A 26,478-nucleotide genomic window follows, 5' to 3' on the forward strand; every position below is an offset into this window, starting at 1 on the left:
TGGCGCTATATAAATGGCGATAATAATAATAGTGAATAACCCTGTATATTTTGCTATTTAGCAAAAAAAAAACTGTATTACCGTAATTCACAGTGAATTTTCTTACAAGTAACATTTTAGGGAATAAACCTAAATAAGCATCCACAAAGGGAGGTGTGCTTGGACACGGCGTGTGCAGAGAAATAGGAGCCAGGTTAGAGACTGCAGTTAGCAGCAAATAAATAAAAAAATGTAGTTAAAAAAATAAATAAAAAGAAGCAAATAGTGGCCAGAGAGATTATGGGACATAAAGAGTGTTTGGAGAGAATGTGCAGGTAGGTAGTTCAGAATACAGAAATAAAGAAACATAAACGAAGAACATATACACTAGGCTCTATTTTTTTTCTTTAAAAAAATAAAAAACATTTGAGAAAAATAATGAAAAGTAATTCAAGGAAGATCAAAGGCAACGTTTCAGAAGATTATGCACTAGTGCACCGGAGCGCAGACAGAGTCTCGAGCTGAGAAATTGCTCACAAATTGTTCCAGAACTGGAAATTAGTCTGCCTTTGAACATACGGAGGGAAAAAATAAAAAATAGAATCTGAGTGACATTTGCAGCATTGCAAATAATAAAACACAAACATTTCATCCCAATGGTCGGAGGATCAATTCAAGAGATTTTAGCAAATTTGCATCAAATGTTTTCCTTAAAATATTCAAATATTAGATCCATCGTTTTTTCTTTTCCCCAGATATTCTCAACAATCTGAGGCTTAATAAATTACAGCAAACATTTCCCCACTGAGAATGCAATGACCACAAAAAAAAATCCATTTAAAAACACTAGTTTTAACAGAGAATATAAATTCACCATCACATAGCAAGCGATCGTTTCAATATTCATTTAGCAATGGGAGGTAACCCTTTCATGTCCGTTTACTGAATGTGGAAAGCACTTTGGTTGGGGATGTCATGGTTGGGGAGTTGTATAATCGGGGAATTATAGCATTGCTGTATAAAAATTAGTGTTTATTAGCATAGATTTTTTTTTTCATGCACAGTCATTGGAAGCATTAGGCTTTGAAATAGGATAATGAAAAAAAAAAAAACATTCAGCCACCAATTTGTTAATTTTAGCAGATGCACAAAATGAGAAAGGCCAGTTTGGGAGCTAAGTAGCCAAATATATGGCCATCTCAATCTTAATGGTAAAAAAATAACAGCACACTATACACGTCCTACAACACACTCCTACATTTGTTAAGAAACCATAGGGCAATGGATTGAAAACGATAAACTACATCCAAAACCGGTCCACTTTAAAGGATTTCCTCTTATAACTGACTATTCAGCGCCAAGTCAAACTTTATAATCAGATTGGAGTAACTAAGTAACCTCCATTTGTTTAAATATACATAGGGATTTGGGAAAGAACGCAGGTAACTTTTTTCCTTTGGTTTTGACTGTATGTATTGGGGCTGATGTGTACTATGGTTGTTGCTGCCGCCCAAGAGTAGTGGGAGTTTGAGCGAGGACTTTTTTTTTTGTAGTTATAATCAGATTCACAGATTTATTTATTTTTCGGGGGGGTGGGGGGAATCTATTAAATACAAAAAGGATTCTGTTTCAAAATAAATAGTATGTGGTCACGATGTGACTAAACAACAAGCTGTTGAGAATTGATTAGCAAACTGCATAATTTGGATAAAACCTTGGGTTTATTCACAACATGACTAGTTAGGTCTGTATTTCCCAATTCAGTTATCTAAATACAAATCAGTGTTTAACAGATAAACTACAGTATTACAACATGTGAAAATTGATCCTGAGCTCTTTGGTGAAAATGCAGTGTTCTTTCAGGATTTAAGCTGGGATCCTTCAGGTGACGCCTGAATGAGCTTTCTAAGAAGCCAGATTGGGGCTTAGCCTTCATTAATGTTTCCAGGCTCTATTAGAATTCAACAAAACAAAGCATCCATAACCACGTTAACAGTGCAGAGAAAATCTCCAGTCAAATTGCTAATGCAAATGTGGAATACATAAGACAAATTTCAGAGATGTGTAATCAAATAAAGTCTCTTTAATGAAACTCTCCGTTTAATTAGTAAGAAAGAGTTTGGACATTTAAGAAATAACACTGTCAGTTAGGAGTAGAAAGAAAAAAAAATATGGAGTTTAGAAGAGACAGTCATTGACATGAGAGCGGAGACAGCTGGGGATATGCGAGACAGCTGCTATGTGTAGCCACTGGATGATGGTTTCCGTTTCCTAATAAGGAAGTGAGTGTTAAGAGTGTGTGTTTAGATAATCACACAGAATCCACACAGCTTGTGCAATAGAACCATTCTGTTTCCAAATCATAGCCTGCAACAGGCATCTAGAAAAACAGGGCTATGGAAATAGAGAATCACATGAATTATCCTATTTATGTGCTATGGTTCATTTACTGCATATTGAAAAACCTGGTGAGGCATTCTCCTTGCGATGCGACTAGTGTATGAATGAAATGTATAGAAAGCAGAGCCTGAAGCCGCAAGTCGATGGATGTGATCTGTGTGCAAAAAATGTATGGACACCACTATATGGAGCTGGCTTTCCTGGCATGTGATCAGTTTAAGAATAGATTGTAGGGAAAGCAATATCCGGGGCTGCACTCCCTGGGACGTGATGAGTATAAATGAATAGAAAGAAAGACAGCATCTTGTGAGATACTCGTAGGATGTGACTGGGGTATGAATTCAATTTATAGAAAGCAGTGTGAAGGATTGTACTTGTTGCTATGTTACTGGTGTGTAAATGAAATATATAGATGGGAGCCTCCAAGGCTAAACACCTGGGGTGTGAAAATTGCACTAATGAAATGTATGCTATGCTTGGATGCAGGTGTTTGCTCTCTGAGATTCACTTAGAGGTATGAATGAAATGTATGGTAGGCAGTATTAAGGGCCATATTGCCTCTGATGTAAAGTGTGTATAAATGAAGCATACAGAAGGCAGTATTAAGGGCTATATTCCCTCAGATGTAACGTGTGTATGAATGAAGCATACAGAAGGCAGTATTAAGGGCCATATTCCCTCAGTTGTAACGTGTGTATGAATGAACCACACTGAAGGCAGTATTCAGGGTGGCGCGATCTTTGATTTTACAGAACCCAAGGGGTGTTGGGTTTGATGTCAAAAAGACATTGGTTCACTCAATGAATCAGTGTGATCCATCACTCACTTCTAGTCTTAAAATGTCCGCCTCACAATCACACGTCTTCTGCAAGGTCGGACGCTCTAAGACACTCTAAGTCTAGACTCTCGTAATACATCCTAACAGGCTCTTTCTCCATTGTGGTTTAAGAGACCTGCCCTATGCTTGTTATAATCTCGGTTCGAGACATTAAAATAACATATAAAACATTTTCCACAACTTGAGAAATCTAGAATTCCCATGACTCCATCCATCTCAGTCCAAACATGGGGCTCTGGGCCTGGTCTGCAAGAGGTCCCACCATGCCATACGCCAGTGGGTGGAAGAGGTAGAAACTGAAAAGGCAAAAGAATTTGTAAAGTCACTGACCAGGGAAAGAGCATAGTATAAATTTCAGGGATTCTTAGGAATTGGGACTAAACTTGTCCAGCCATACTTTATTTAACGAAAAATTAAATAAAATAAAAAACACTACAAAAAAATAAAAAATAACGAAATTAAAGCTGGGGTTCTTAGTCAAAAAATATATATTTTCATGTTTGGTAATAGTGGTCACAAGACATTTCATAGAATAATCATAGTGTTTACAATGTGTTTTCAGAAATGTGGCAAGTTTTAATGGTTTTAATGTGTATTGAGATTAACTATGATACATAATTCATAACTAGTCCTTATAACGTAGTTATAAGGATCTGATATTTTTTTTTATCAATAAAATGTTGCAATTATATATTCCATACTATTCATACATCAGGTAAAAGTAAGATTCATTAAATGTTTCATTTGAATTTGAGTAGAAAACATGCTTGGATAGGTTGACAATGGCCTCTGTAATAACTCCGTCATATAGATATTCACTGTCAGATTGATTAAATACATTAGATTTTTCCAAAAACAGGGTGATATAGAGAATACTTGTTATTTATACACCCAGTACTTCCATTATCAATTCATGGAGGATTTTATGTAAGTATAGGTATAAAAATAAAATAGAGAACAACACATAGTTCAAGATGCATTATTTGAAATTATTGGACTGTAGTTTATCAAACTTATCTTACTTTATGTCAGAGTAAAATTTAGTTTATGGAGTTGATCAACTAGAGGAATTATACCTGTACAGTAAGAAGAGTATTATGAAGCAGATCCCAGCTATATAGACACTCTGACTGAATCGGGGATGTAGCAAACCAGTAAAGGATTTCAGCAGAACAGAGCAGGTCACAGCTGTGTTAATGGAGGGAAAAGGTGAATTAGGACATGGTAGTATGGTAAATAACCACCATCTATGTGTCATTTGAACTTCATACAATTGGTCTATATTCTAGAACCGCCATCATAGTCTGATGTGCAGCCCAAGAGCTCTGTCGCCATATGACCTGAACCACAGACACTCCAATTACAATTATGTATATAGCACCAACAATTTCCACAGAACTGAGCAATAGGTAAACAAGACAAACATTTTATTCTAACTAAACAACATGATTGGACATACAGGAACAGTGGAGAACAGGGCCCAGCCCAAACAAGCTTACAATCTAACTGACTGTTCTATACCACAAACATCTACTCACTGTCTAATTCCAATCTGTACTAAACACAGCCAACTGTGGCACCAACATTGAACCATGACACTCCAACACAATCTGGCACAATTTGATCTGCACCTCAGACAACCAAACACAGTCTGATCTGCACCTCAGACAACCAAACACACTCAGTCTGATCTGCACCCCAGACAACCAAACACACTCAGTCTGATCTGCACTCCAGACAAGCAGACAGTCTGATTTTCCTCCCAGACAAGCAAACACACTCAGTCTGATTTTCCTCCCAGACAAGCAAAACACACTCAGTCTGATCTTCCCCCCAGACAACCAAAACACACTCAGTCTGATCTTCCCCCCAGACAACCAAAACACACTCAGTCTGATCTTCCCCCCAGACAACCAAAACACACTCAGTCTGATCTTCCCCCCAGACAACCAAAACACACTCAGTCTGATCTTCCCCCCAGACAACCAAAACACACTCAGTCTGATCTTCCCCCCAGACAACCAAAACACACTCAGTCTGATCTTCCCCCCAGACAACCAAAACACACTCAGTCTGATCTTCCCCCCAGACAACCAAAACACTCAGTCTGATCTTCCCCCAGACAACCAAACACACTCAGTCTGATCTTCCCCCCAGACAACCAAACACACTCAGTCTGATCTGCACTCCAGACAACCAGACAGTCTGATCTTCCCCCAGACAACCAAACAAATTCAGTCTGATCTGCACTCCAGACAACCAAACACACTCAGTCTGATCTTCCCCCAGACAACCAAACACACTCAGTCTGATCTTCCCCCCAGACAACCAAAACACACTCAGTCTGATCTTCCCCCCAGACAAGCAAAACACACTCAGTCTGATCTTCCCCCCAGACAAGCAAAACACACTCAGTCTGATCTTCCCCCCAGACAACCAAAACACACTCAGTCTGATCTTCCCCCCAGACAACCAAAACACACTCAGTCTGATCTTCCCCCCAGACAACCAAAACACACTCAGTCTGATCTTCCCCCCAGACAACCAAAACACACTCAGTCTGATCTTCCCCCCAGACAACCAAACACACTCAGTCTGATCTGCACTCCAGACAACCAGACAGTCTGATCTTCCCCCAGACAACCAAACAAATTCAGTCTGATCTGCACTCCAGACAACCAAACACACTCAGTCTGATCTTCCCCCAGACAACCAAACACACTCAGTCTGATCTGCACTCCAGACAACCAAACACACTCAGTCTGATCTGCACTCCAGACAACCAGACAGTCTGATCTTCCCCCAGACAACCAAACAAATTCAGTCTGATCTGCACTCCAGACAACCAGACACACTCAGTCTGATCTTCCCCCCAGACAACCAAACAAATTCAGTCTGATCTGCACTCCAGACAACCAGACACACTCAGTCTGATCTGCACTCCAGACAACCAGACACACTCAGTCTGATCTGCACTCCAGACAACCAGACACACTCAGTCTGATCTGCACTCCAGACAACCAGACACACTCAGTCTGATCTGCACTCCAGACAACCAGACACACTCAGTCTGATCTGCACTCCAGACAACCAGACACACTCAGTCTGATCTGCACTCCAGACAACCAGACACACTCAGTCTGATCTGCACTCCAGACAACCAGACACACTCAGTCTGATCTGCACTCCAGACAACCAGACACACTCAGTCTGATCTGCACTCCAGACAACCAGACACACTCAGTCTGATCTGCACTCCAGACAACCAGACACACTCAGTCTGATCTGCACTCAAGACAACCAGACACACTCAGTCTGATCTGCACTCAAGACAACCAGACACACTCAGTCTGATCTTCCCCCCAGACAACCAGACACTCAGTCTGATCTTCCCTCCAGACAACCAGACACACTCAGTCTGATCTGCACTCCAGACAACCAGACACACTCAGTCTGATCTGCACTCCAGACAACCAGACACACTCAGTCTGATCTGCACCCCAGACAACCAGACACACTCAGTCTGATCTGCACTCCAGACAACCAGACACACTCAGTCTGATCTGCACTCCAGACAACCAGACACACTCAGTCTGATCTGCACTCCAGACAACCAGACACACTCAGTCTGATCTGCACTCCAGACAACCAGACACACTCAGTCTGATCTGCACTCCAGACAACCAGACACACTCAGTCTGATCTGCACTCCAGACAACCAGACACACTCAGTCTGATCTGCACTCCAGACAACCAGACACACTCAGTCTGATCTGCACTCCAGACAACCAGACACACTCAGTCTGATCTGCACTCCAGACAACCAGACACACTCAGTCTGATCTGCATTCCAGACAACCAGACACACTCAGTCTGATCTTCCCCCCAGATAACCAAACAAATTCAGTCTGATGTGCACCCCAGACAACCAAACACATTCAGTCTGATGTGCACCCCAGACAACCAAACACATTCAGTCTGATGTGCACCCCAGACAACCAAACACATTCAGTCTGACGTGCACCCCAGACAACCAAACACACTCAGTCCGATCTGCACCCCAGACAACCAAACACACTCAGTCCGATCTGCACCCCAGACAACCAAACACACTCAGTCCGATCTGCACCCCAGACAACCAAACACACTCAGTCCAATCTGCACCCCAGACAACCAAACACACTCAGTCCAATCTGCACCCCAGACAACCAAACACACTCAGTCCAATCTGCACCCCAGACAACCAAACACACTCAGTCCAATCTGCACCCCAGACAACCAAACACACTCAGTCCGATCTGCACCCCAGACAACCAAACACACTCAGTCTGATCTGCACCCCAGACAACCAAACACACTCAGTCTGATCTGCACTCCAGACAACCAGACACACTCAGTCTGATCTGCACTCCAGACAACCAGACACACTCAGTCTGATCTGCACTCCAGACAACCAGACACACTCAGTCTGATCTGCACTCCAGACAACCAGACACACTCAGTCTGATCTGCATTCCAGACAACCAGACACACTCAGTCTGATCTTCCCCCCAGATAACCAAACAAATTCAGTCTGATGTGCACCCCAGACAACCAAACACATTCAGTCTGATGTGCACCCCAGACAACCAAACACATTCAGTCTGATGTGCACCCCAGACAACCAAACACATTCAGTCTGACGTGCACCCCAGACAACCAAACACACTCAGTCCGATCTGCACCCCAGACAACCAAACACACTCAGTCCGATCTGCACCCCAGACAACCAAACACACTCAGTCCGATCTGCACCCCAGACAACCAAACACACTCAGTCCGATCTGCACCCCAGACAACCAAACACACTCAGTCCAATCTGCACCCCAGACAACCAAACACACTCAGTCCAATCTGCACCCCAGACAACCAAACACACTCAGTCCGATCTGCACCCCAGACAACCAAACACACTCAGTCTGATCTGCACCCCAGACAACCAAACACACTCAGTCTGATCTGCACCCCAGACAACCAAACACACTCAGTCTGATCTGCACCCCAGACAACCAAACACACTCAGTCTGATCTGCACCCCAGACAACCAAACACACTCAGTCTGATCTGCACCCCAGACAACTAGTTTGATGTGCACCCCAGACAACCAAACAGTTTGATGTGCACCCCAGACAACCAAACAGTTTGATGTGCACCCCAGACAACCAAACACAGTCAGATCTGCACCTCAGACAACCAACCAAACACAGTCAGATCTAAACCCCAGACAACCAAACACAGTCAGATGTAAAACCCACACAAACACACACAGTCAGATCTAAACCGCGGACAACCAAACACAGTCAGATCTAAACCGCGGACAACCAAACAGTCTGACCTGCACCACAGACAACAAAACACAGTCAGATCTAAACCCCAGACAACCAAACACAATCAGATCTAAACTCCAGACAACCAAACACAGTCTGAACTGCACCCCATTAATATCTGATCTGCACAGGAGATAACTATTGGTAAAAGTGTGGTTAGACAGTAAATGATCTGCATCCCACATATCCCATACACTCTGACAGGCAGTAAAGGGATGTCTGGGTGCAGGTAATAGTAAGAGTTAACATAATGTTCAATATGGACTTCAGTATATATCCCAACAATGCCAGCTAGTGGTAGAAAATAGGCATAGCTGGATAAATGTCCACGAGTTCATTGTTGCTTCGATTATACATTTTATTTGTGAGTGTGGTCACAATGCGACAAGCAAATAAAATCCAAAGCAAGAAGAAAGATGTGCAGCACTCATCTTTCCAAGTCAATAGTTTACATGTCAGATTGCATCATTTACAATCAATGTAACGCTTATTACAAGTCTGAGAAATTACCTAAATTATTATTATTTATATAGTGCCAACAAGTTCCGTAGCGCTGTACAATGGATGGACTGACAGACACACAATTGTAACCACATGAGTTGGACGCACAGGAACAGAGGGGGTTGAGGGCCCTGCTCAATAAGTTTACATTGTAGAGGGAGAGTGGTACAGTGACACAAGTGGTAATGCTAGAAAAGTAGGTTGGGAGAATAGCATTCACTTAGAGCTTATTTTTTTTATTTTTTTAATGACAGTAGGAGAGGAAAAAGGGTGTGGGGCGAGAGCTATTAACAGTTTAGTTGATACGCTTTCTTGAAGAAATGAGATTTCAATAATTTTTTTGAAGGAGTGGAGACTGGGTGATTTGGAAGTTATTCTTACAATGCCAAGTTATCTTAAAGTCACGAAAATGTCATTGTCCTTGGCAATTATTTATGTGACATATCTTTGCAGTTTGATACAACTTCATGTTACCACATAAATATTAATTATTTTGGGGGGGGGGGGGGGGAAGGGGGAGGAGTGTAATTTGGCTACCATGCGGAGCGGTTGCATCTACCTGGAGCTCCGTGCACTAAGCCGACTTTAAGCCATATTTCAAAACTCTCAGACGGGCTGACTGGGTATCTTACTCACCCTGCTCCTCAAGGTTCTCGTGGGAGCAGAGTTGGGACAAAGCTGCCTCTCTTGACGCATCCATAGTGGCTGGTCTGTGTTGCGGCCTGGTAACTGGCACGAGGTAGGTGATGCGGTTGATCACCTAGCCTCGAAATTTTGTTGGGTCTGACACAATTCCAACCCCCCCCAGGACCGGTGGGGGGTTATCCCGGTCCACCACAGCACTAATTCATACCTGGCTCCACGCTCAAGGACCCTGGTATTTGGGCACAGACAAAAGTGATTCCTGAGAAATTTACTCAAGATGGCAGCTGCCAGCGTGGGGCCACTCTGATCTACCACAACCAAGTAACGGTCTATTATCCCGCTTTGACCAGCTATGTGCTCAGTTCTGACTGACTCGATGAAAAGCGATACGCAGCTGAGACTGCTGTATGGACCACACTCTGAGTGGCTATATCAAGCCCAAAGGATTGGAATAGAGCAATAGGCATGGACTGTTTCTATGACTCTGTTTTTTTACACCTAGCCTGTGACTGATTTTTGTTTCACTTTAATGCTCTGAGAATGCAAATGCCTACACTGGACCCATACCCTAGAAAATCTCTGTCCTATGTTGAACAAGCGGACATAGCCAACTTGTATTTAGATGATGTGGATTTGCACTAACCTGTTAATCAACCTTGCATAACGCTCTATTATTTTCGTACTCGACTTACTTATAAAACCAGATTTTTTTTCTTGAAATAGGTCTTGAATAGGTCTTATGCTGGTTTTATTTATCTTCTGTTATTTGCAACCATCTCAATAAAAAAAAACAGACTGACCAAAAAAAAAGCAAACAAAAATTTCAGTCTGTCATGATACCAAAAAAAATGAAATAAATGTTATTATTTAATTAGAATTTGTAATATATATATATTGCATTAACAATTCATTTTTTCCTTTTATCGATGTGTAATTTGAGTATTGCCCATTGTAGTGCCTTTATGTATATGGTGAAAATAAGGGTTCCTGGTCATAGACCATGGCACAGCTATCCTCCTACACTCGCATGTAAGTTAAAGCTTAGAATCGCTATTGCAGAAAGGAATTCCTATTTCCGGATTTTAGTATTCTCATGGAAGGACGGAACACGTGAAAAGTGACAGACATCAACCAGATATCATACTCCCCAATACAGCAACATCACTTTGCTGGGGCACAAATAAAATCCCTGACCAACCTGTAGTGCACGGTCATCATTTTACATTGCTATTTAAAACATTTAACCTGGGTTTCTGGTAAATTGGAGGCAACAGTAGGAATTACAGATTTTGGTATTGCTAGGTGTATGAAAGCGAAAAAAAAAAAACCAAAAACACACAAGACACAACAGGAATAAGTGCACTTTCCCTACTTTAATGTATTAAATAGGGAAAACCCCAAATCATAAAAAGCTCCAAAACCAATTTGGCCCATTGTGCCCAGAAAAGAAGTTATTGAATAAAATATGTGCTGCACCTCATAACAGAACAAGACAATTAAGAAAAGCAAACTTTTCTGCCCGACTGACCTATCTCTGCATTAGTGACCAATCGGTTTGCAATGTTTGCATCAGCTCCAGATAAAATCCCTTTTACATCTAACGTCTCAGTTGAGAATCATCAGAAAAGCCAATGAGGGTCAGGACATCAAAGACTTACCTGTGAGCATGCAGGAGAAGAGCATGGCTGGAAAATAGTGGTGGAAATAAAGGACTCGTCCCATGAAGTAGAACGGACAGTAATGTAGTAGCCACCCAAACATTAGCTGTCCCCCGCCCTCCAGGAGCACATGGCAACTCTCTGAAAAACAAAAGGCAACTCACATTTTTCCAGTACTCAATGTCAGGAGTGTCAATACTTAAAATACCAGTTTAGGCATCATAATAACTTAATCTAAATGAAGTTACAGCACCAGAAGGTCCCTGGTGGCGCCTCACCTTTAGGGGTTAAACAGTTCATGAATGGTTTAACCCTAAAGTCTGTGGTCCAGCACTGAATCACTCTGTCCTCCTATCCTTCGGCAATCTAAAATCTTAGATAATGGAAGGCTTGGGCTGGGGTGCAGGGGCGTTGCTGACTGGTCAGAGTGGTCAGCTGATGCTCTAAGCCAGGGTTAGGCAACCTATGGCACGTGTGCCATGCACGGCACTCAAGGCTGCTAGAGCCAAACACGCTCTGGCCTATCAGGAATCCCAGTGAAACTTCCAATATCTGCTAATATAAAAACGTGGTGAAGGACAATCCTTAATTTACCCATTGCAGCACATAGTGTAAGTGATCTCAGATCACTTCCTCCCAGCACTTGTGAATGGGAATCCACACTGGAGTAGAGCAGCCCAAAGCTGCTGTTGCAGCTCCTGTACTTGACCTGTACCTGGCCAGCCTGGTCCCCACTGGAAACCAGGGAAGCCATCCACACTGCTAGATATACACAGAAATGCAGAATAACCCTCCCCTCATACAAATAATACGAACAGCCCAAACACAAACATACACACAATACGCACAAACGTAACACCACTAACAATCCACATACTTGCACACAACCCCACATGCAGCCTCTCACATGCAATACCCAAAACAACCCCTCAAATACCCACACTACCAAACACACAATGTGACATATCCATCTCGGCACAGTGCCTAACCCTGCTCTAAGCCATTCACAATCACCCCTGCCCGAGTTTTCCACTATTTAAGATTTCATAAAGTGGAAGGACAGAGAGCAGACTTTGGGGGTACCTTTCGTTAACATTTTAACCCTTAAAGGTGAGCCAGCGCCAGGGACCTCCTGATACTGTAACAATTTCATTTTGCTGAAGTTATTGTGATGCCGGTGTTTCTCTTTAATGGGTAGGATACCTTCGTAAGATACTACTACTACTAACTTTACCTTTCATGTGAGTAGACAGGGCAATTCCTCGCTGTAAAGACACAGCTGCACAAAGGGCCATGAGAGCATAAACTCCCAAACAGACCAGATTCAGCCACCAGATGATCTGTCAGAAAGAGGTGTGATCCAATAAATAAATAAAAAAGGTTTCGTTCAGGAGACTGAAATATGTTTAATAGACAGTGAGCGCTTACTCACCGGGTTCCCCAGTAAATAGATACGGAAATCTGTTTCATTCACACCAGAAAATCTGAGACCCTGTACAAAGTGATGTAAAACAAAGTGTCACAATTATCTAAAGACATCCGGCTATTAACACACGCATTCCATGTGAGCATGAGCAATATCTCAAGTACATCCTACATATGGTATATTGTCATTGTTGCCAACTGTGACCTGCTTATGCATGATTTGCATATGCTCTCCCTGTACCACTAATAACTGAATTTATACTGCTTTCAGCAGCCTATTCCCTATTTGTTTAATGTATAAATTGAGGAAGGGGGTGGAGTTACCAGTACCCCGAGCAAATGTGCTTTGCAGGAGCTTAATGACAATACTTATGAAAGTACCTTTTTTTCACACTACAACCCACAGGCTGCCTACACGGGTGTTCCCGAATATCACAGCACTATTCCGAGATATTGGCACTCCGGAGGCCCAAGACGCCACCTGCAGGGATCACTCTTTAAAGAGTTTGGTAATAAACTAAATAAACTCCACACGTTTCTCCATAAATCATGTGGAAAAATGGGTTTTGCAGTGCAGGTACAAAGTGAAGCAGCTATAGGAATAAAATCTAGACAATATAACACTATAATATGAACATGTAATCATCACTGATCCGCTTACCTGAAAGTTGATAGGCCAGTGCCACGGCTTAGAGGTTACCTCGTGTTCTTTGGGTTTCAGTCCACTGTTTGCCTATAGAAGAAGTGTAGGCATATTAATCAACTAAATATTGCTTCCCACAAAGAACAAAAAGCAGACAAAAACTCATCATTCACAGGTGTCCTTACCCGGACCATCACAATATGGGACTCCAAGAGGATTTCCAGGAAAGAGGGCTTTAGGATAGAAACACTGATATTCGGTACTAAAGGGATATAAAATGAGCAGAATAAAGACCGTGTATGCTCCTAAAGGAGTCTGTTACAGCTTCGTCTTATTGAAGTGGTTATAGTATCTGGAGTCCCTTGGCACTGTCTTTCCATTCAGCGTTAAACCACTTGTAATGATGTAATGCAATCATGCTAGAGTAATCAGCTAATGCTTTAAGCCAACCAGTAACTCCCCATTCATAAAAAAAGGTACCTGTTCAGTTAGTGTTACGGTCACTTCTTTGAGAAATAAGCTAAAGATCAGTACGATCCAGGTAACAGTTTTTTGTTTTTTTGCTCAGTTCTAGTCTGTGTGTGTGTATATATATATGTATGTATATATATATATATATATATATATATATATATATTGCTCTTTAAGAGGATAGACAGTGGTGGGGTGGGGAGGAGAATTAGATAAATAAGAATATGTAATAATGTTTTCTAGAATGGTTTGCATTTTAATCGCTATGTAGTTTATCCAATAGAGTCATGAGTATCTAGAGAACTGATTGTACTTTATGATGAATCAAGAGAAGGGTCCAGAGTATTTCTTACATCGTGGATTTTCATGATCCTCAACATTCCACTGAGTGCTTGGAGACTCTCGAAGATATGGGCTGCACGTGACCTCCCCCTGCTCCCAGCCCCTGTACAGGAAGATCAATAAACATGATTCTCAGAGCCAGTTTCGGGAACAGAAGAAAAAAAAAAAAGGAGGAAAAAAAGCGCCATTTAGAGATGCTTAATAAATATATTATTATACCTTTTAATACACTGTTACAGCTTACCTTGGCTGAGCATGTAAACCATTTAACAATCAGGCAACCAAATTAAAACAATCTGCAAATCTCCCAATATTAAAATCATACATAAAAAAATATATTTAAAATAAAAGTTTAAGTGTGAAATGTAGGAGTAGTTGATTATAGACACATGTATATATTATTCAATGTCACAATTAGATAAGTGTACATAAAGACAGATAGGGGCAAGAGATCACTGGTAATTGGATGGCCACAGCCTCACTGAGGTTCAGCTGGAGAATGGAACAAACACTCCAAGCACCATGACCACTTCAGAGCTTAACCCCTCTGCAGCCAAGGGGTTACACCACCTTCGGCAGCATCATTGGGGCATAGTTAGCCCATCCAGAACATGAGTTCAGGGCTGGGTAAGATTAGTTCTGTGCATACTGGACATTTGAGCATTCTGGAAGCAGGCGTCCAATGGAAGTACCGCATGCCCCCCTACATCACTCATCCTTCAGCAAGGGGGTGTGACGTCAGCAAAGGAGTATGGGGCGGAGCTGAGAACTGGCCTTGATGCTAAAAATGGAGGAAAGTTTTAGCTTGAGGATTTTTTTAAAGATTTGGGGGCGGCTGGGGACTGGGATAGGAAGGATTACTCTAACCAAAGAAAGTGTTGGTTTTGTGGTTGGTTGAAGTAACCCTTTAAGAACCATGAAAGCTGTAGGGCATCTACCACTGTCTGCTGCCGATTTACGTCTCACAAAGCACCCCCAATGATCATTAGAGCCAATTAAAAAAAAAAAAAAAAAAAAAAAAAAAAAATCTTAAGTGAGTTTAAACTACATGGTAAAATATAAGATATAAATATATATGTAAAAAAAGATACAAACAATTATTTTATGAAGTAGAATCCTAAATAGCAAATACTTACAAAAATCGTTGGCACCTGTGCAAACATATCGCCAATAAATATCAAACTACCCAATACAATTCATACCATGGGTCAATAAAAGGCAAGATTTCAAGGTAGTTCATGGGCTGTTTAGCAGAACTCTAACCAGCGGCAGCAATAGAAAAGGCAAAAAAAATCCAAAGTGCCAAGAAAGGTGCCACATTAGATAAAGGTTATGGTGCTGGGAGGAAAGTTTGCATGATTGTTGTGCACAGTAAGCACAGCAATTGAATTACACGGATGACATAAACCACACATAATGAATGTGTTCAGATTCCCAAAATAGATTTTTTAAATCACTCCGTCAAAACCAATATATTTGTTGTTTCCAAGTTTCCTTTTACGTTGCTTCAATAATTTACCGACACGCTACTCTTCTGCTGAAAAGTAATATTTGTAGCTTTGCAAATTCAGCAGGAAAGAGAAAATTAAATGAGAATCAAAATATCCACAGAAAGGGGACCACGGTATGTATAGTGAAATTTCACTTATGAATCATTTTAACAACTTGACATAGAGGGCCTTTTTATTTATTGCATTTAGTAGTTGTAATTTATTAAATTGGTGAGTTGTTGGGAGATTTTAAAATTGTGCAAATATGTCCATTTGTCCACAAAACAGTCACTTTGTGGAATGGTGGCTGATGTTACGCTCACTGTGCACATGCTTTGGATCAGCCAATCACATGGCAGCCACTGAACGCATAAAAGCATGTAGGAGGCGGGGCCTGACAGCCAACCGAGTAGGTCGCACATTGCTGGAGCTTCTCAGCTTTAGCCCACAATACTGCTATTACACCAGCAAAGTTACTCTAAATTTCGCCTGACACAACTTTCACTACTGGAGAGTTCTGTACCTGGCCTGGGTTCTGTCAGCTCACATGGGTGCTGACTGCGCCGGACTGTCTTGGGGCCTATGAGCGGATTGAAGGCGGAGGAGGCGGCCGATCCTCTGCTGCAGTCAGGTTCCAGTCTCATTTGGGCCCTTCCCCCCCCCCCCACCCCGTCGCCCACACGCAAGGAGGCTTCGTTGCCACAAGCGGCCAAAGCCCATCAGGCCCTCCATTGCCCTCATCAGTAGAAGAAGCTCAGCTTTTCTATTTTCTTACCACCTTGGTTTAAAAGAAATTCACGGTGATTGGCAGCTATTTAGATTTAATATATATTTATAAATAAAACACACCACTCAAATAGCGCTAATACTATCCTATTTTTTTAGAAGAAACTCAGGCTCCAGTAGTTGCAGAGTTTGTGGCACCGAGATGCAGGCCTACGTAACAGCCTGGGACTGGAAGGATATCCCCACACTGCCCACCGCTGCTGCAGCCTTCAACACTACACCAACCAATGCTCATTGCTTCACAAGAGTCGGCGTCAGCTAATAGAGACTCTCTACACAAAGCCTCCAGACAGGTCAGCGCCAGGCCCATTATCCCTCAGCTTAAGCCTGTTAAACTGTGTGACCAGGACTGACACCCATGGAGAGCAGAAAGCATAAACACACACAGCTCCGAACCATAGTGACTTACAAGCAAACAGTAATGCTAAATGACATGCAAATGTTATATTTTCTTTTCTTTCTACTGTTATGATCTCTCATCACACAATCTACACACTATACCTTAAGCGTAAACATAACCAACATTAATATGAGTATCGTGATGTGTAAAGAATAGATGTGTTAATATAGTCATATCAATGCAAGTTCCAGCACAATTTTCAAGCCCAGTGTTATTGTTTTTAAGCTTAAGACACAATAGAAAAATATTTGATAGCACGGTCTATATGCTAAAACGTATTTCTCATGTTATAATATAAAAATATGCATTGTATTCTTCCGGGTCTTGCCTTGAAAAATCGCTGTTTGTATGACATATACTAATATCATCAACGAGCAGATAAACCTGAACCTTAAAAGACTTAAAGGGAAACTCCATTGCCAGGAAAACAATCCGTTTTCCTGGCACTGCAGGTTCCCTCTCCCTCCCACCCCCCCCCATCCCCGGTTGCTGAAGGGGTGAAAACTTACCTGAGACCCCGCCGATGTCCCTCGGCGGTGGTTTCTTCTCACCGCCGCTCCTCCCAGTCTTTACGTCAGCCGGTGGGCAAGACTTATCCTGCCCACCGGCCGGGGAGACCTAATGCGCATGCGCGTCAATGCCGCGCATGCGCATTAGAGCTCCACATAGGAAAGCATTGAAAATGCTTTTCAATGCTTTCCTATGGGGAATTGAGCGACGCTGGAGGTCCTCACACAGCGTGAGGACGTCCAGCGACGCTCTAGCACAGGTTTCCTGTGCTAGAAACCAGGAAGTGCCCTATAGTGGCGGTCTAGTAGACAGCCACTAGAGGTGGAGTTAACCCTGCAAGGTAAATATTGCAGTTTATAAAAAACTGCATTAATTACACTTGCTGGGTTAAGGGTAGTGGGAGTTGGCACCCAGACCACTCCAATGGGCAAAAGTGGTCTGGGTGCCTGGAGTGTCCCTTTAACAAAGAATTGTGCAAGTACCAATGCATGCCCCACTGTAAATTATGTTTGAATAACACAAGGATTGCCTTTGGGGTACCCTGTAAAGGTTTGTTACTCCATATGCACTGCAAAAAAAAAAAATGCATGTAGACATGGTCAAAAGATTCAATTTTTGTTCAAAGCTAAATATCAGAATGGGAAGAAAAAAGAAAAAAAAAATTGTGTAACCAAAATAACTTTGATTGTGGGGTAAAGGTAGACATATGTGCTATTTTTTCCTGTTGATCTTGAAATTTGTGTTAAAGCAATATTGTATCATCTCAGAATCAGTCAACAGGCAGAAATGCTTACAGCAACTCCCTATTGGCAAAGGTTGAGAATGGCTCCAATGTCAGGTCTCAACATAAATTGCCTCCACTGAACAACCATGAACCACAATTGTCCTGTGTGGGGTAGTGATGAAAAAGGGTCTTACCACTTATGCAAATGAAGGTGGGCCTCATCATTGGGTAAAGGAGGTTGAGTCTTACCATTTGGGCAAAGCTTTTCCAGTTGAACCAAGCAAACAGCCTGTTAATAAGTGCTGGAGTCGAATCTGGCTGCGAAGAACCTTCACTTTGTCGCTGCCTCCAATCGCCTCAATTCTCCAGTAGTCATTAGAATCCCCTGTTCCATTCTGTGACAATGAGAATGTAGCATCTAACTGGTCAGGCTCCACAACAAAATCACATCCTGAGACTGGTTACAAGTCTTTCCCACAATGTAATGCAAATATGTTAATAAGCACAGAACACAAACAGACTTTGTGTCAAGGACAGGTTTTTGATATGTGGGATCTGCTGCACTGTCCATTTGAGGATATACAGTTGCAAGAAAAAGTATGTGAACCCTTTGGAATGATATGGATTTCTGCACAAATTGGTCATAAAATGTGATCTGATCATCATCTAAATCACAACAATAGACAATCACAGTCTGCTTAAACTAATAACACACAAAGAAGGAAATGTTGCCATGTTTTTATTGAACACACCATGTAAACATTCACAGTGCAGGTGGAAAAAGTATGTGAACCCTTGGATTTAATAACTGGTTGAACCTCCTTTGGCAACAATAACTTCAACCAAACGTTTCCTGTAGTTGCAGATCAGACGTGCACAACGATCAGGAGTAATTCTTGACCATTCCTCTTTACAGAACTGTTTCAGTTTAGCAATATTCTTGGGATGTCTGGTGCGAATGGCTTTCTTGAGGTCATGCCACAGCATCTCATTGGGGTTGAGGTCAGGACTCTGACTGGGCCACTTCAGAAGGCGTATTTTATTCTGTTTAAGCCATTCTGTTGTTGATTTACTTCTATGCTTTGGGTCATTGTCCTGTTACAACACCTATCTTCTGTTGAGCTTCAGCTGGTAGACAGATGGCCTTAAGTTCTCCTGCAAAATGTCTTGATAAACTTAGGGAATTCATTTTTCCTTCAATGATAGCAATCCGTCCAGGCCCTGACGCAGCAAAGCAGCCCAAAACCATGATGCCCCCACCACCTTACTTCACAGTTGGGATGAGGTTTTGATGTTGGAGTGCTGTGCCTCTTTTTCGCCACACATAGTGTTGTGTGTTTCTTCCAAACAACTCAACTTTGGTTTCATCTGTCCACAGAATATTTTGCCAGTACTGCTGTGGAACATCCAGGTGCTCTTGTGCAAACTGTAAACGTGCAGCACTGTTTTGTTTGGACAGCAGTGGCTTCCTCTGTGGTATCCTCCCATGAAATCCATTCTTGTTTAGTGTTTTACGTATTGTAGATTCGCTAACAGGGATGTTAGCATTTGCCAGTGACTTTTGTAAGTCTTTAGCTGACACTCTAGGATTCTTCTTCACCTCATTAAGCAGTCTGTGCTGTGCTCTTGCAGTCATCTTTACAGGACGGCCACTCCTAGGGAGAGTAGCAGCAGTGCTGAACTTTCTCCATTTATAGACAATTTGTCTTACCGTGGACTGATGAACAGCAAGGCTTTTGGAGATTCTTTTATAACCCTTTCCAACTTTATGCAAGTCAACAATTTTTAATCGTAGGTCTTCTGAGAGCTCTTTTGTGCGAGGCATCATTCACATCAGGCAATGCTTCTTGTGAAAAGCAAACCCAGAACTGGTGTGTGTTTTTTATAGGGCAGGGCAGCTGTAACCAACACCTCCAATCTCATCTCATTGATTGGACTCCAGTTGGCTGACATCTCACTCCAATTAGCTCTTGGAGATGTCATTAGTCTAGGGTTTCACATACTTTTTCCACCTGCACTGTGAATGTTTACATGGTGTGTTCAATAAAAACATGGCAACATTTCATTCGTTGTGTGTTATTAGTTTAAGCAGACTGTGATTGTCTATTGTTGTGAATTAGATGATGATCAGATCACATTTTATGACCAATTTGTGCAGAAATCCATATCATTCCAAAGGGTTCACATACTTTTTCTTGCAACTGTAATTAGCATTTTAAAAGTTCAACAAATAAGAATATAAATGTGCTAATTGAAAAAAAAATGAGAAACATTACTCCAAATATATGATTTTTTTTTTAAAAGTATATTAGAATACTTTTAATATACAAAAAACAAAAACAAGCTAAAAATTATTGCAAAAGACACTTGAAATGCTACACTATGCCACTTTTCCTATACATCAAATTCAAAGGATTACTCAAAAACCCTCCTATTATAAGTAGACAAACCGTTTGCAAATGGTTTAACAACATATCAGGGGGTCGGCCAGCTGTGCATGGATTAGTCCATTAGCTGAGAGCGCCAGCAAGTAATATTATTGTTACCTCATTTATAAGATTCCAACATATTCCGCAGCGCTGTACAATTGGGAAAAATGACAGTACAACATACACACAGACCAATACAAACGATAAAGAGGCTCCTTCCCTAAACCTGGGGAAATAACCAAATAATTCTATGATCAGCAAGATATTTAATGTTATCCTTTACAACCCCCTGTAAATATTCCTCATTTTATACACTATCTCAGCATTTTTGCTAAATATTTGGAACAGTATTGCTATACAGATCACATTAAAAAAAATATTTCATTTATTCTGTAAAACAGAGGAGCACACACTTCATATAATGGAGTTACAACTCCCACACCGCCCTGGACTCTTACCGTTCCATACGCAGACACCTGCAGATGTTTTTTGCTGAGTGGTGCCTCCCGCTGGTGGCTGTGTAGGTTCCGCCTGGTCCTAAGATACAGCAATGGCATGAAGTGTTCATTAATGCATGAGAAAAAAGGAACAGGCAATAGTAAACCAAGCGGAAAACACAGAGATGGGACAGTTTGGGATAAAGGATAACTAATCGAAAAATAGTTTAGACTGTATCCCAGGAAAGAGGAAGATGGCTGCCTGTACCACTGGAAGATGAACATCTTAACATAATTGTTAATAGCTCCTGACTGATTCCTCTTCTGCAACTATCACTAGTCTAATACTATCCTTACCTTTTAGTGTCACTTTACCCCATTCCCTCTAGCATGTAAGCTCATTGAGCAGGGCCCTCAACCCCTCTGTCCCGGTGTGTCCAACTTGTCTGGTTACAACTACATGTCTGTTCGTCCACCCATTGTAAAGCGCTGCGGAATTTGATGGCGCTATATAAATAACATAATAATGATAATAATAACTGGTGAGTACCCCAATGAGAAACAGGTGTGAGGTTGTGCCTTAATCAGCCGAATTTAGGCAGAAACGGGAATAAATGGTTCAAAAACATTGCAAATTGGCAATAATCAGACATTATTATGGCATTTAGATAAAAGGCATGTCTTAACAAACACATGGTTAATGATAATGTCATCAAAAAGGATCTATATTGGGAATTGAAGGGCTCGAGAACCATTTATTTGAGTGACTAACAACACATCAAAATAAATGATAGGAGAAGCACAATTCTGCAGTGCAATTCTTGCAATGTGAATTGATATATTTAATGGTTCACCTTATTCTTTGGTCTGGATTTTCCACAATAAGCTCCACAAAAATAAATCTATCGGTTGTTAGTCACCTGACAGACACGAGAAGCGATCCCTGATAAAAACTCACTCTCTGTGTTCCAGGCGGATGATGTCACCATGGCGCACAAACTCTACTGGCGCTGCTGGATCTGGAAAGAATGTCAGAAGACAGATCATTGTACAACCCGCTGACCGCTATAAATCTTACAGAACTAAATAACAGTGTCAAGTCACTGAAACAGATAAAACTTACCATAATCCTGATCACGTCGCTTTATGATCCACAGATTGTTCTGGTCTTTATGTGAATATGTAGTTACCTGGAAAACGGGTAGAAGCAATTAAACACATATAAACCGCCAGATAGTCACATTATGAAAGAATGGGGAGAATTACTGACTTGTTGCTGGCGTGCCCCTACCCCCTCAGGGTACAGATGGCCATGTGAATGCAGATATCCAGCAGCTGTGCGAAGGCTCTTCATTGTGATGACTGAACCATAAGCCAGATCTGTTGAAGGCATGCTTGTCAAATCAAATCCCTCTTTGCAATGTGATTATTTAGTAATATTCTATTATTCACATCTTGTGCAACTGTCACTTAGCAAAGACCTTTAATCACAAGTACACGGATTAACCCTTTAGTACCAAGTAAGTTGCCTATTTTGTTTTATTTATTTTTTTTTTACAAAAATGACCACCAGAGGTCTGGTTTCACATTGTGAGATGTAACATATAAATTATTTAGAAAAATACAATATGCACAAATACTACATAAAAACAACTTATTTGTGTAAAGTAAGTTTCAATATAAAAACAACATTTAAAATAATTTCCCTAAAGTAACCCGTAATTCCAGCTAACCAAAATATCCAAAATGTTGCTAAGACCTGTCAGAGAGTCAACAGCCATATAGGAGCTGTATTGCAAGATTTAAAGATCCAGAGACAGATCTTTAGAAAAGAAAATGCCTGTAGCCAATCCTGAAATTGTATCAACTCAAGTTAAATAAATATTCTGACACTCTGTACAACTTGAACAGCGGTGATTGGCTGAGAGTGCTGGGTTATCTATATGCAAGGAGTGATTTATACTACAGGTGCCTGTAGGCAAAGATATATTTGGTGCTCCCAAACTCCCCACTCTTTTAATCTCACTTCTCCCCCCAATAAAAAAACACTTATTTATAGAAGATGAAAAAATATTGTATACACACACACATGCATACATATAGAGGGCGTGAATGGGTCTGTGTGAGTGCATATATCTGTGTGTATGTATTTGTCTTAGAAAGTGTGTGTAACAGTATTGGTGTGAGTATCAGCATGTCTAGCAGTGAGTGTAGTACTGTATAGCTGTCTATGTAATAGTGTATACTACAAGGACCTGTAGGAGGCTCTATATGAGGTGGCCACTGTCACCCTAACTTCTCCATCCTTTCTGCTAGAGATCATAGTGTTAAAGGGACACCCCAGACCCCTAAAGCACTTTAGCTAGCTGAAGTGCTTTATGTGTAAATAGAGTGTCTTTATTTTACAATAAATAAATGAATTGTGTTAAACCCCACTGGCTGACAGATAACCTACCCTTCTACTTCCTAGTTGTTTAGCTCAGTGGAGCTGAAACTCAAGAGGCAGCCAACTGCTCAGAAAAACTGCTTTGCAAAGAATTCTCACTTAACTGCATTGGGAAGTCTGATTGGACAGCCGCATAACGTCTAGGCTGGGTAAGAAGAGGAGGGCTTGCAAAGGTTTCAGACAAGAGATTTGCAGCTTTTGCAAGTAAATTTTAGATATACCCCATTAAAAATGCATATTTAAATGCATGCATGTTTGAATTTGGGGTATAAATAGTGATTTTTACTTTTTTGTATTTAGTCAGTCGAGTGTCCCTTTAAGTCTGAGGGGGCAGGGCCATGCAGAGTTTCCGGCAGACTTAATAGAGTGCTCACAGAGTCCTTCAAATTGGGTATTTACTGTTTGAGAAGACAGCAAAGCACAGAATGTGACAGGAAGTGTAGGTACCTGTACCAACGCACCAGTATGCAGAGGTACCTATTCTGCTTAATGTGAAACCCTGGCCTGTCCGTATTCCGACCAGATTGGACAAAAGTGACATTGATCATAAGGATAATATTAACAAACTTTTATTGAAATTCTTGTGAAATGTTGAGTTATTTTTTATTTTACTTTCTACACTTACATTCCTCACAATTCATTGTAAACACTAACATCTAGCATGGAATCTGAACAGCAGCAGAAGCCTTAGAGGAAAACAAAAAAAGTATAACTGCATTATAAAACTTTTTTCTGAGTTGAAATTAGATTTTAATTTCTCTCCTACACAGAATTATATAATGGAATGTGTGTGTGTTGGGAGCGCTCATACAAACAACTGCTAGAAAATGAGTTGAACTAACACTTATGTCACCTATAAAACTTCAATCTATTAGTATTTGATCTCATTTATATGCTGTATTTTTTGCAAGTTCCGATATAGATTTTGCAAAAAAAAAAAAAATACTTTGCAGAATGCTGCACCAGAATCCTCTCTTTAGCCATGAGACCTCATGCCAGAAAGACTTCCTTATCAAATGTATGTACACAGCGCAGCCCCCTAATAGCACTGAGTGAACGGCTTCATTCACAACCCTGCTGCAAATAGTTACAGAAACTACACACGGGTAGGGATATCCTTACTGTCTGTGTCTCTGGGTGCCCTCTCCTTCGAATGCACGTTGCTTTATAGTTCATATCACTCATTGCTGTTAATGGCTGAGCTATGTATTTAGAATTGCAAAGGAAATACCTTCTGCAGTGATAGGGCATGGCCAATGGACAGATTTTGGAATGGAATTATGCAAGACATATTCTGTGCACAAAACTATAACAATTTGAGCATAGAAAAAAAATGCATTAAATCTGTATTGGTGCCCAAAGCATTCCTTTAAGCGTACGTTAACAAATAAATCCTCCAGAACTCTTGAGATGACATCAAGCATGAAAGAGTTCTCGGACAGGACACCTATATCCATCAATCAGATTCTGTAATTACCATTTACCATCATTCAGATATTTAGATTAAACCCTGTTACACTGATCCCATATCATGCAAACCCTGATTACAATTCATTCATAGCATGTTACCTCCCACCTACCACAATGCAGATTCAATGATCTCCCTTCACACTCGACACAGACCGTGCTGTACACTCTCAAGCCTTGGCACAGACATTGTTAACCCTCTTGACCATTACAAACCTCGTCATGCTCCCTCACTAGAGTACAGATCCCGTAATTCCCCTACACCTTTTATGCAGATCTTGTTACTACCAAAGCCCAGATCACATTCCCTTCATCGCCCATCATTAGGAGTCTCTATACTCACGCTCTGGCATAGATGCACTGTGTAAGTTGTTACCAATCAGTCTTGACTGGAAAGCAGAACTGAAAAATCCATCTCCTGGGCCACTACGAGATAGATTAAAAGAAGGAGAATGAGTTCCTAGCAATGGAAATTGTCAAAGTGAATAGAACATGGTAATATTAATATATTAAAACCCCAGGATTCTAACCCAGTACGAGGCCCATGACAGGCACAAATCCATGAAAAAAGTCAGTAGCACTGAATAGTTAAACTAGGATACCTTTGATTGAGCACAGTGAAATGTACGGCAAAAAACAGCACATAGAGAGTAAGTGGGAGCAAAATCAGACAGAGAACCCGCGCTGCGAAGTGCTGGAAAATCACCTCCTGTTGAATGAGAACGACATAATGAGATGCAAAAGAAGCATTTGGAGTCTAGCTTTTCAACCAAATCCTTCATAAAAACAGCAGAGAATAGCCAAAACAAGTTTCCTCAACATGGGAACTATCACATAATTGGATGCTGGTTGTACCTTTGTTCGTGTGGTCAGATTTAACCAATTTAAAAATGAGTTGGACATATGTATGAGCAAGAATAAGAATAACCAATTTGACATTCTGAAAAGGTACTAACCAAAGTCAGACTGAGGTCTCCCAACATCTTCCAAAGGTCACGGACTGTATTGAGACCAACCAACACCACCACAAAGAGTCCAACAAATTTCACCCCCAGAGCTCCAGCCAAATTTACTCCAGTGAGACTCAGCCACAGCCACCAGAGGGAGCTGAAAGGCCTGATGAGAGAATGGGTGAAAGGATGTGAGATATGTTAAACAGGATGTAGAAGGTTAAATCCACATGGTTTTAGCTACCGAGGATAGCTTACCTAGAGGAGTGTGAGTGAAATTTGATCATACACAGAACTGCTCCCATAATGAAGAACATCAGGATAGGGTCCAGCAAGATGTACTGGGACAATGTGAGGCATCCAGTATCTGAGAAAAGACACAGAGTATACTGAAATAAAGGCCCACACACTGTGTACACATATGTCACTCAAAATGTTGACCATGACCTTACATACCCCATAAAAAATGAATCCATTCATAAACCAAGGAAGATAAGTAATCTGTGATATGATTAACTATGTAGAACCTCATGTGCAACATAACCCTATATAATCTCAGTAGGGACAGTGT

General features: G+C 41.2%; 1 protein-coding gene across 1 annotated transcript in view; it reads right to left on the reverse strand.

Annotated features, from left to right (window-relative positions):
* Positions 1-2,042: 2,042 nt before the first annotated feature.
* Positions 2,043-26,478, reverse strand: part of POMT2 (protein O-mannosyltransferase 2) — a 32,967-nt gene continuing 8,531 nt past the window's right edge. Inside the window, exons 5-21 of the mRNA XM_063439636.1 lie at positions 26,166-26,274; positions 25,914-26,073; positions 25,560-25,666; positions 25,301-25,383; positions 22,315-22,424; positions 22,168-22,234; positions 22,003-22,063; positions 21,066-21,144; positions 18,428-18,573; positions 14,280-14,371; positions 13,641-13,717; positions 13,474-13,545; positions 12,820-12,879; positions 12,622-12,727; positions 11,388-11,528; positions 4,294-4,405; positions 2,043-3,513 (exon numbers count right to left, since the gene is read on the reverse strand). Coding sequence (XP_063295706.1) covers positions 3,408-3,513; positions 4,294-4,405; positions 11,388-11,528; positions 12,622-12,727; positions 12,820-12,879; positions 13,474-13,545; positions 13,641-13,717; positions 14,280-14,371; positions 18,428-18,573; positions 21,066-21,144; positions 22,003-22,063; positions 22,168-22,234; positions 22,315-22,424; positions 25,301-25,383; positions 25,560-25,666; positions 25,914-26,073; positions 26,166-26,274 — 1,688 coding nt within the window. The 3' untranslated portion in view covers positions 2,043-3,407. The remainder of the gene's footprint in view (positions 3,514-4,293; positions 4,406-11,387; positions 11,529-12,621; positions 12,728-12,819; positions 12,880-13,473; positions 13,546-13,640; positions 13,718-14,279; positions 14,372-18,427; positions 18,574-21,065; positions 21,145-22,002; positions 22,064-22,167; positions 22,235-22,314; positions 22,425-25,300; positions 25,384-25,559; positions 25,667-25,913; positions 26,074-26,165; positions 26,275-26,478) is intronic.

This window comes from Pelobates fuscus, chromosome 13, assembly GCF_036172605.1.
Source record: "Pelobates fuscus isolate aPelFus1 chromosome 13, aPelFus1.pri, whole genome shotgun sequence".
In the NCBI taxonomy this organism is placed as follows: domain Eukaryota; kingdom Metazoa; phylum Chordata; class Amphibia; order Anura; family Pelobatidae; genus Pelobates; species Pelobates fuscus.